General features: G+C 34.5%; 1 protein-coding gene across 1 annotated transcript in view; it reads left to right on the top strand.

The window, feature by feature from the left end:
• The first annotated feature begins 2,630 nt into the window (after positions 1-2,630).
• Positions 2,631-12,483, top strand: part of LOC137627304 (uncharacterized) — a 134,292-nt gene continuing 124,439 nt past the window's right edge. Inside the window, exons 1-4 of the mRNA XM_068358385.1 lie at positions 2,631-3,890; positions 6,179-6,309; positions 6,603-7,736; positions 9,318-9,469. Of these exons, the coding sequence (XP_068214486.1) occupies positions 2,645-3,890; positions 6,179-6,309; positions 6,603-7,736; positions 9,318-9,469 (2,663 nt within the window). The 5' untranslated portion in view covers positions 2,631-2,644. The remainder of the gene's footprint in view (positions 3,891-6,178; positions 6,310-6,602; positions 7,737-9,317; positions 9,470-12,483) is intronic.

Below are 12,483 nucleotides of genomic sequence, written 5' to 3' on the forward strand. Positions count from 1 at the left end.
TTATGTGGTACAGTGATATCCTAGACATTATATATGTTGTGAATTAAGCTTTTTCGAATATGCAGTCTTTCTTTTAGGGTCAAATGTAATTCTCAAAAATTATTGCAATTGAAGAGCAACCGGTATATGGCATGTGCACCTTTTGAAGGGTGAACAGGTAGCTCCTGCAGGAGCACGTGCTTCAGATTCACATAAACAATCCGCAAATATTTAATTATAATTGTTTTATTACCTCTCTTGTAGTTTATTTATTTCCTTTCCTCACTGGGTAATTTTTCTCTGTCGGAGCCTTGGGCGTTGAAGCATCCTGCTTTTCCAACTAAAGTTATAGCTTAGCCAATAATCAATATTATTAATAATAAAATGACCTAGGCTGTCGAGCGTCCTTTTTTTTTTTTTTTTTTTTTTTGAAAATTAAAGCGTTAATCCTTGTGGAACTGCCGACCTTGAAACAAGGTTGTATATAAAAGAAAATGTCAACAGGACTAAACCTCAGATTTTAGTAGTTATTTATTAATTTGATCCCTACACTAAATCCCTTCATTGATCATATTTTGTCTAGTAGTGTTAACAGAAAAGTAAACCGAGTGACATATATAAACGATCGCCCTTGCAGTTAACAGTCTCCCCATTGTAGTAGTTTGTGGAACATTCATATCGCTCAAGATTTTGTATGTATTAATAGGCAGAAATAAGGCTTAGCGAGATTTAAGGTCAAATCTTTTGACAGCCTTGAGTGTCAGAATTGAAAAGCTTGTTTTTTTTTCATAGGGTACAAACCTCTTGCCTCAGATTTCTTAATCCGTTGCATTTTTAAGTTGTTTTTTATATATTTTCATTAACGTATCAATTATATGTATATATACTATATATATATATATATATATATATATATATATATATATATATATATATATATATATATATATATATGTGTGTGTGTGTGTGTGTGTGTATATATATATATATATATATATATATATATATATATATATATATATATATATATATATATATATATGTATATATATATATATATATATATATATATATATATATATATATATATATATATATATATTAATCATAAGACTGCATTTTTTTTCTTTTGCTATACGTTGAACGACGTTAGACATGTGGGAGTATTGGAACGAGTGATGTTTATTGTTTTGGATACCCTAAACGCTGCTTACCTACTTAACGTACACTGTTTGGAAATACAGCACATTAGAGAAGCAATTATGTCTTCATGATGAATGGGCCAGATTATCATCGCCTTTTGGCTAAAGCCTCTCAAAATGCCGTCACCATTGTACGTGGATAAGGGCATGTGGTTATATCATTTTTGTGTCTGACCTACATATCATCAAGAGGAATCAAGATGGATAGGGACATGGATTTTAGTTGTCATTTTGATCAAACGAGTAGTCCTCCTCTGCCCAGCATCTCTCTCTCTCTCTCTCTCTCTCTCTCTCTTTCATATAACGGACTTCTATTACCTCCATTTTTGCCGACTCGTCTATCTTGCTTTATGCAATTTTAAAGATTATTGTGGACAATACCTTAAAACTTATTTTTCTAATAGCAATTTACTCGGTTTGATGAATACCTTTAGTAATTTTTTTTCATTGCCAACCAATCTGTTTACATACTTATTTAGCTCTCTCCTCATGGGATCAGATTCATTTTTGTGGAATTGACAGATGAAAACCGTACTTGATGAACTTGCTGAAATTGGATCTGCTTTTAAGGATCTTAGATATATTAACAGTGGCATTTGGATCTTCAAGTAGGGATAATTCATACTTTGAGACTGGTGAACACAAATAGTCGGATCAGGGCATTTTTATTATTATTATTAATTTTAATTACATTTTATTTTCTAAGTTATTTCCATTCAAGAACTGATCGACTCTTAGGGTACACAGGCTGTGAAACTAGCTAATGATTGGATTATATTATATATTCTGGGTCAGAGGACAAGCTCTTGTAGAAGTTTCATTTTACATTAGAAACTTTATTCGATGAAATTGTTGTGATGTAACTATTTTCTTTTCTTCAATTATTATCGTATCTTTCTCTCATGGAATATTCAGCTATATGGTAATATGGATATTGAGAAAACTTTAAATATGCCTCTTTGTACTTGGTTTATTGGAGAGAGTTTTAGGGTTGCATTACCCTACTGTTATTCTGTTTATACACACACTTTCTAAGGTAGGTTTGGAATAATTATTTCATTAAGAAATTTCAAAGTTGACTCGGTTCATGTTCATATTATAAGTATTTCTTGGGGATTAGTTAGGCTGTTTTTCTTCGAACGATTAGAATATTGGATTACTCTAGCAAACTGTTTAAGGTTGCGAATGTTAGAACATGTCTACTGTATCATTATTTTTATAAACAAAAAGAAATGTCTTGAAAGGCACTGACAACATTTTGTAAATGTGTGTAAATTGTTTGAAAAGTTAAAATGGAAGATTCAAATGGTTAAGCATTGAGAAAATTACAAAAGTTTTGACAAATATTTGCGATCAAATTGTAGTCAAATTCCAAGTCACACAAACTATATACTTATAATTTTCTGTTTTTTATTTTGAATTAATATTGTTCATAATTCTAATGTGCACTTTTTTCTTCCAGGATGGAGAGGATACGTAGGACCTTCATACTAACCATAGGCGTGGTACTATGGAGCGCAGCATTAGCAGTGACTCCTCCCGTTGATCAGTCCACCCCAACCAACATAGTCATCCTCCCCTTTTCTACTCAAAGTTCAGCCAATTCTTCAGAAACCATTTCCCCAACTATAGCTAGTCTTTCTAGTATCACTATCGAGGAAACTGTTAACGAAGCATGGGCTTGTCCATATGTGAGTGAAGTCTCAGGAATATCCTGCACGTGTGATGTTCCCCACACTGTACGCTGTCGAGGCGAAGCAAGTCGACCAGAGGATCTCCTAACATTGACCCGAACACTGAACTCTGAAGGTGTGGTTTCCCTTTTAGATTTGGCAATTCATGACCTTGGTGAGCTTCCAGGCGGTGGTTTCTCCAACATGGTGCTGTTGGGTCTCGTTGTGACAACAGCTGACTTAAAATCTATTACCTCTGATGCTTTTAAAGGCTTAGAAGAAAGTCTAGCAGCTTTGGGACTTCCAAACAACAAACTTACAGATGTACCGGTTGATGCTTTAAAAAGATTAAAGCAGCTACAGCGTCTGGACTTGAGTGATAATATCATCGAGGAACTAAAGCCCCAGGCATTTCCAACTCTCTTACAACTTCAAAACCTAAATCTTGCGGGTAATAGTCTTCATCTCCTTCAGCCTGAAGCTTTTGTCCGTCTTCCTCGCTTACAGTCTCTCAATTTAGCCAGAAATCAGTTGGATGCAGCACAACTTAATGATAAAACACTGCGAGGTCTTCACGTACTTGAGCGCCTTTCGCTACAATCAAATTTACTGAAAGGTGCAATCACACCAAACTTAATTACAGGTGCAAAAGGCCTAAAATCATTAGACTTATCGGACAACGCCCTAACAAGATTGACTCGCTCTTCACTTTCAGCTTGCCCAGACCTTCGTGACTTGGATCTTTCTCATAATAAAATAGATGTCATTGAAGACCATGCATTCTCCAGTTTAAAGCAGCTTCAAAGGCTGAAGTTGTCACACAACAGAGTAGTTGCTGTATCGGGATGGTCTTTAGCTCACATGCCCAAACTGGTTCATCTTGGTCTTGCTGATAATGCATTACGGGCTGTAACAGGTGACCTCTTGCATCAGTTGTCAAATCTTGACACACTTGACCTTGCTGCCAATGATATATCTCTATTGCAACCACATGTCTTCAATTCAACACCAGTACTTCAGCACCTCACCTTTACAGGTAAGTTTTAATAACAATCCAGTTCTTAATCTATTTTTTTTTTTCAAAACACTTTCAAACTAAATTATAAAATCTTTTGGATTAGTACTAAATTGTAAGTTTAATTTGAATGAATGATTATTCTAGGTACTTTTAAAGCCTTGAGTGGTATGTTTTCATTTGTTAAACATTGTCTTCAGCTTCTTAAATTTCTTCATTCTCCTGGTACTGTATTACATTGTCATTGTTTTATATCATATAAGTTAAGTCATCCATTTTCTCTTCAGAACTTGGTATTTTGCATCTATTGAAAGCTTAAAAAATGGCATAAGAATTTTTCAGTGGCATGTAGTTTACCTTACAAATTCACAGTATTACATTGTCATTGTTTTATATCATAAAAGTTTAGTCTTGCATTTTCTCTTCAGAACTTTGTGCTTTACATCTATTGAAAGGGATCACAGTATTTGTACCTAGGTATGAAAATATTCCCTCAAATAAAAGGGATCTTATTATTTAAAACCTTATGCATGGTCAATCAATAGAATAGAGTTACTGTACAGGTGATTACAGTTGATAATGGGGAAGAATTACAGAGAAGGGTGGTAGATTTCCAAGACTTTGGAAAGGAATGGTTGAGGGTAATTGTGGATAAGATTGAAGCTTATAATGAGCAGTAATGAAGGTAGGGCCTGGATAGCCATACATGAAAGTAGAGAAGCAGTTATAAAATAGGTAGAACAATTTAGGTACCTGTATTTGGGATCTACTATAAATCAGAAGGGAGGATGTAAGGCTTAAGTTGAGAATAGGATAAAAGCAGCATGGGGAAAGTGGAGGGAGGTAGCATGAGTGGTATGTAATAAGAAAATGCCATTCAAGGTAAAAATCAAGACCTATAGAAGAGTAAGTAATAAGACCAGTATTAATGTATGGATCAGAAACTTGAGAATTATGACGAAGAGGAACCAAAGCTTGAAAGAACAGAGATGAGAATGCTAAGGTGGATTATGGGGATATTACTGTTTGAAATATTGGAAAATCCGGTGTAGTAAAGATTACATACAGAGATGATAAAAGTGCCACGACCGAGATGTTGGGGGCACGTGTTGAAGATGGATGGTGGGGGGTGAGGAGGGATTGGGAGGAACCTGTTTAGAGGAAAAGCTAAAGAGTAAGGCAGAGAATTAGATGGCGAGATAAGGTGAAGGATGATTTGTTAAGAAGAGGTCTGGTGGAAGAGGATGTCTTTAATAGAAGGCATCAGGCAACTGACACCTTACAGTAGGGATAAGGATGGGGAAGAAGATTTTCAGTACTTGTCCATAAAATGAAATGATCAAACCTATGACTACAACTCGAAATTAAGATAGTCCATATAAGTTACATTTATTCTGACATCCCTTCAATTGCATTTGTTCTTATACCACACGACTATATTTTCATGTTCCAAAGTAACTCAACTTTCACCCATCCCTCCAAATTCATTCCAAAATGAATGACTTTCATAGGGTATACAATAGGTAACAGCTTAACTTTCATCCATCCTTCATAGTTTATTCTAAAATCAATGCATGGAAAAGGGTGTACAGTAGGTAACAGTATACCTCTTTGGGAGAAATGAAGTCAGACCTTGCTGATATAGTCTAAGTGTAGAAGACAAATTTGATACAGAAGTAGGAAGCAACTTGTGCACCCCAGCAAAGTGCCTCTTTTTTTCAAGTACAGTAATATTTCTTGGTATAACTGTATACTTGATAATTGCATAGCAGCAAAGACTGCCAGTTATGAAATTAAAATTACTTAATTGATTTTCAACCAAATGCTAGCAATAAATACAGTAAATTATGATTAAGTGAAAATTTAAATTCCCCATACAGTATCATTTTATACCAATGTTTCCAAGGAGAACAAAAAATCAGCTGAAAGGGAAATGAAAAAGGCATACAGACAGACTATAAACTAGAGTACTACGCACTTAGTTGCGACCAGACAAGTGAAGTAAAGAGTTTTGGACAATGAGGATTTCCCTACAACAATGTCTTGATGAAGTTTAAAACTACTCTCAAAATATTAAAACTACAGTATTCAGTTCTTGATTTATCATCGGTGACCAGGCATAAGGGCATTAGTATTGGAACTGTTAATTTGAAATTTGTATGAACACTTTTAAACTAGGTTATCTTATAAATTGCATTCTAAATATATTTAAAAATTAGCAGGTTTACAAATTTATTTCTTAGGAGTTTTAAAACACTTTTCTTCCATTGACATGCAGCCCCTAATATTTTCTCTATGCTTTTCCACAGACAATCCTCTACACTGTGACTGCTCTATAAAGTGGTTTGTACACTGGCTTAATCAGCACCCCCTACTGACTCCTGAAGAACGGAACAGTGCTGTTTGTGCTACACCACCTGCCTTAGAAAATGCTCCTCTTGTAAGTATACTTATGCAGTCGCTCTTGACATAAGATATTGTTTGAAAATACTTCAATGTTAATATATCATGAGGTAATATAACTTATACACTTAAGTTAGTATACTACACACTGTGTTTATAAAATACTCAAGGAAACGTTTATCATATTTTGGATCAATTGTCTGGTGCTCTAAACAGTTTTGGTATGATTTCTTAAAATTATTCAAGGCTGCTAGTACTTTCAAAGTTATTTAAAAATAAGAATTAACACACTTTTTGGAAATTTGATCTGAAAATATTTTGCTCTTTCAGGTCGAGTTGAAAGACAGCCAGCTTGTCTGCTCTGAGGAAACCTCTCCTTACCATGACTATCATGATTATTATCATGACTACTACCATGATGATGCTATTGCTGAGGATGTGTCTTCTGTAAAGGTCTCTGATGCTGAGATTAGTTTACAGGTGGCACACTGGGTTTACAAAAAAAGTGCTCAAAATACAATGGAAGAAAAATCTGACAAGGACCCGTTCTTTGGCGTGGAACTAGTTTGGCGAGTAGATGATCGTGCTATACCTTACACATGTGAGGGAGTGTTTGTTTATGAGGTTTTACAAGGCACACCTGAATCTCATCAGGTTTTGATGGAGAAAGTCGAGGCTAACTGCACATCCGAGGGCAATCATGACCCTAATCATGTATCTGTGGTTGTTCCTGGAGATTCATTGATACCTGGAGCTACATATCGTTACTGCTTAATCCTGCTGGAGCGAGGAACGGGTGATCAAGAAGCCTTTCTACCAGGTTGCTCTGAACCCCTGGTACTAGCAGCAGCACCTTTTACCACGCTTAAACACAAGATAGTAACTTCCCGTCCTCCAGAAGTGTTAAGCCTCACTGCAGGTGAAGTAGGTGGAGCTTTGGTAGTGCATACACGTGTAAATGGAATTGAGCCTTGCACTTATACATTGGCCATTGTCTCTGAACAGACAGTAGTAGCAACAAGACAGTTAAACTGTTCAGAGGCAAGACATGAGTTTACCACTTTGGCCACTGGGGATTATATTATTTGTGCTGATCCTGATGTACCAGGCTTCACACTAGATTTGTCAAATCTTCAAAATCACCTCATTGTAGCTGATAATGTAACTCTAGCTTTGCACAGGACCTTTTCAGAATGTACTCCTATTATAACGCTGACACCTGTCAAAGATAAAGGGTTAGGTATGGGACCCCTGCTAACATTATTATTTACAATACCAGGGCTTGCCTTGGTCGTCACATTATATTTCATTGCACAGAAAGTTTGGAGAGGAGGTGGAGTGCCTTGGAGATGGGATCCTCGAGCTCAGAAATCTAGTAAATATTTTCTCTATACTGGAGAAATAGCAAACCCATCTCTGAGCCTTGATCCATTACCTGAAGACACCCCTGAAACAACAACTCCCGTTTAGCTGTGAAACTGGCTTGCGTGAATTTGACCTTAAAGATACTTTGAGGTATAAAAAAACCCAGCTCTACACGAGATTCATATCTAGTCCAATTTTAGTCAAGTATTGTTGTTTAGAGATCCGGGTTACACGTGTGACCGAGGTATTTTTTATCGTGTTGAGAATTGGGAACCTTTAAAGTAACAGAGAAAGAAAAGTGACGTCTGAAAACTTAATCATCAGCAAATCATTTTACAGATTTTACATCAAGATTAAGACAGAAAAGATCACAGTAAGTGTTCAGAAAAGTGTTTCCTCCATGAGCATGTGGAGAACTGTGATTTATTTTGTGCCATATACTGTAGCAATTGAAATACCGTATTTCTAATTGGTGATTGAAATAAAAGGTTCTTAAGAAGACCTTAAAAGTTGCCATATGGCATTACGGAAGGTAAATGGAAGACATTAGTGAACATGGAATGGGTGCCATTGAAATTTCTGTACATATTCTCAGGCATTCATTAAACCATCATGTTCTTGTAGGCTTTAATTTTGTGTTGCGTGAATGTCTAATGCTGTCATTCAGTGAGCTTTCCTTATGTGGTCTAGAGCTTTAAGAAAATATGTCAATTAATAAATAAACCTCAAATTATATTATATATTCTTAAATGTGTATTATACTATCGGTGCAAGTTACATTAGTAAGTGCCCTGCAATTAAAAAGCATACTACAGAAACAATTTCAGTTGGATGAGAAGGTAATTTTGGGAACGAGTCTTATTGTATTGGAAATAACTGTAAATTATGAGTTTAGAAAATTGTCTGGACAGTTATTTGTATTTTATCATTACTGATGAACTCCAGAGGTCTAGATGTAAAATTTTTTAAGACTCAATAACAACTCCAGAAAAGAAAAGTACTGAAGTGACTAACAGATTCAACCGAGCCATTTTCAAATTCTTTCTCTTTAAGCTTCTTCACAGAAAAGCAGAACTGTAACCCTACCAACTTCCTGTAAATAAGTAGCAAAGCAAAATGATAATGCAGCCAAATTTCTGTACATATGTAAAAGCTATCAATTTAACAACATACTGTGATCCCTTTCACCTAGAGAGCTTATTTGATACAATATAACATATTGCTGTGTATCTATTGCCATCCAAATATATGTATTCTTTAAAAGAAAAAAAAAAACTACCATAACATATCCACCAACAATTATTTTGTGCACCCAAGTTGCAATTAATTCTAAAGTAGCATAAATTATTATAGTTCAAGAGGCTTTTGTATCACATGACAACCACCAGAAATGGGTAAAGCTAAAATTGAGATACCTTTTCAGGACACTTTATTATATCCATCCATCATACGTATGTGTAAATAGCTAAGGTTGTGCTGTTTTGTTCACCCTCTTGAAAGAATAACTTCCAGTTACAGTACTGTATTTTTATAATGGCTATAGTTTTATTTGCTTTTCTTCTTTTGGCAAAAGTAAAGTACCGTACTTTAGTCTCTCCTCTCATATTATTCTGACTTATAGATGGAAAAAAATACTGATATCAAAATTATTGTAGACAAGAAAAAATATTTCCTTAATAGAAACGAATGAATGATCAAGAGGAAAATTATGTTGGTGGAAACATTTTCCAAGGTAATGATCTCATAACTACAGTCTACCTTAACCTGCTGTCTACAGTTGTTAACTATGGCATTCAATACCTCACTTTGCAATCCATGTTTCAGACTTTTAGGTATGATATGTTAGATAGCATAGGAAATAAGATAGTATATATAACTCCTTACAACAAAACGTGAGGTAATTTCCATAATAATGTTCTAATTTATAATAGCACCACTTTTCTTCATATGATCAAAGAAATACATTCAATGTCTTGTGGACAGTTGCTACAGCATATGCAAGTCCAAATTACCAAGCTCATTTCTTCACACCTACTACTCATTTTGATCCATTGTATTCAGTGTACAGCTTCTAACTTCTTAACATTTTTGTAATTTCTAAAGTCTGGCATGGAGAGTGTTCTTGTTTTGAATAAACAGTACAGTAATACTCACTGAGAAACTGTAAACACGAATACAATGCCATCATTACATGTTCATTCATTATTAGTACAGTAGTAATATTTGTATTTACATGATTTGTATTTTGATGTAACTTCATGTGGTCTTGTAGCACTCATTCTTACATTAAGCTAATGAAGCATCTGCAATACCGGTATTTATATATGTATACCACTCACTGTATACCACCTGTCTTCATTCATAGTAAGTAGTTATAATTGAATATATAATTTTGTTAACTGACTGTCTAATATGTGCACTAAATAGCATCTAGTTGGAAGTTTTCATGTTACAGCACTTTTTATTTTATTTTATATAAAACTTTGTGTCACTAGAGATGTCCATTAGCTTCCCAAAAAATAGAAATACTTAAAGGTACACCAAAGTACAAATTAATTTTCGAGAAATAGTGTCCTGTTTGGAAAGAGGCACATTAGCTTTCATCGTAAAAAGAACTCCTTGCCTTCACATAAGATGGCTAGAGTTTTATTAATCATTACATACACTGACTTACAGTGCTTATACAGTACATTTAAAATCACCTGATGTCCAAAAATATTTGTCTAATTATGTTACTGATGAAGTTAATGCATAAAAGCTGCTTGGGGAAGTTCAGTTTAAAGAAAAAAATTGTGTATGACCATAAAGTATTTTATCGCACAAAGTTCTAAAAGAACAATGATTTTTTGACATTTCGATACGTTTGGCAATAAATAATCATTATAACATTAAAAGTTTGTGTAGGGGAATAGAATGCTCATAATATGTCTATGTAAAATCAATACTATTTTAGTAAAGTGACATATAGTTCTTGAATCTAGACTAATTTTCTAAATTAACTTGAGCTTCCTCATGCAACTTTAGTGATATCTTAATTATTACCTACTTCTGTTTCATGTAAGGATATATGCTAGTCTCACATTAAACCAGATGGGAAACACATTTAAATGATACATCTTGGAAACTTTGAAAATACTTTACAGTTCAGTGAAGAATACTGCTTGAAAGTTGAGGGTACCAAATCATTCAGTACCAAGTACGGAAGTACAACTCCCATCTAGGTCAAAGCAGGAATAATCACTTCACAGAGAGAGGGAGAACTTGCAATGAACTTGTCATGAACTTTAACTGCAAAGCTTTAAAACAAGGTTTTTATTCTGTACTTATGAAATAGAGAAATGTTCCCTATATTTGCATTTTAATGATTTATTCTTAAGAGTCTTATTAGTTTTGAAGTATAGCTTTATTTTTATGTTGTAATATGGAGTGTAAATAATTTATTTGTGTAGTTTAGAACTATTGTGACAATTAAAAACTGTTTATTGTGCTTGAATTAAAATTTTCGGATGGACATTTGGTTCAGAAAATTTACTTCATTCATCACATATGAATCTGAAATGTAAACTGTGTACCTTAATAAATTCTTTTGAAAATTCCCCAATTGAGCTAAATTACTGTTAGCAACTGATTTAACTCAATAGCCATCACATTCTGCCAGAGTAGGACCTAACAAGTTTGCATTAGAGTAATTTGCACCTTGCTAAGGTTTGTTAATCTGATGGTGAAAGGGGCATGATGTTGTTTGTAACAGATTACATTTACTGAGAAGGGCTGAAAAAAGTTGTCTGCTCTAAAATCATTTGGTGAATTTGGAATATGATGAAAATTACCATGCTGGTCTTTATCATTAAAAAATAAGAATTACAAAGACATTCAGAAGAGCCACCTATATACATCATGATAATTGACAAAGAAATCAGTGGCTTTTTATCAATTAATTTTCATTAGGGGAAGATTTAGTAGACAACTCCAGTAGAATAGATTTGTCTTTATAAATTTGTTTTAGTCAGTGACATGTGCCATTTTATGTATTGTTGAGTGTATATATACTATATGTATATGACTATCTTTGTAAATAGAGTGTACAGATTTTTTAACAAAAATAAAGCCTGTTAACAAAGAGAACTTTAATTAATCCTTGGTATGTTAAGCTAATTTTAGTATTCTTGCCTTAATGTTACAATTCAGTTTGAAGTGGGCAACCAAGGAAGATCATATTACCATAAAAGATGAGAGGTCTCCCTAAGTGAACCTTGCAGCTCTCGCTTCCACCTACTAAATATGCACAATTAATCTTGAATTGATTATGAGAGGTCCCCCTTAATGAACCTTACATCTTTCATTCCACCTATTCAACATGAATACTTCAATCTTGAATTCATGAGTAGTGTCTAATTGGAGGGAAACAAGGTGGGCCTCAGTGTACGTTAAAGATTTGTTTTTATAAAATATTTTCCTCTGGAGCAACCTGTTTGGAAAAAAAGGCCACCACAAAATCCATCCTCTTCAAAAGCCAGTTGAACCACTAGCTTGCAAAAAAGGTCACATGTCTTCCAACCAAAAAGAACAAGCCACCTGCACTTCTCCTAAGAGTTGGGAGTTAATAATCCCATTGTACATCAGGATACCTGACCACTGGTCAAGCCATGAGACTGATAAAAGATTGGCCAGGGCAGAAGCCTCAATATGTGCTAACTCAAGATAAGTCTCTCCTAGGGAAAGCTCCCTGCTAGCATGGACACCGATGGGTCTAATGGTAGAGATGGCAGCGCAGAAAACTTTAGCACATAGAACCTCCACTACCTTGAAAATACAGGGCCCAGAATCTTACTAGACAGACTAAATG

This window comes from Palaemon carinicauda, chromosome 35 (genome assembly GCF_036898095.1).
Source record: "Palaemon carinicauda isolate YSFRI2023 chromosome 35, ASM3689809v2, whole genome shotgun sequence".
Lineage (NCBI taxonomy): Eukaryota > Metazoa > Arthropoda > Malacostraca > Decapoda > Palaemonidae > Palaemon > Palaemon carinicauda.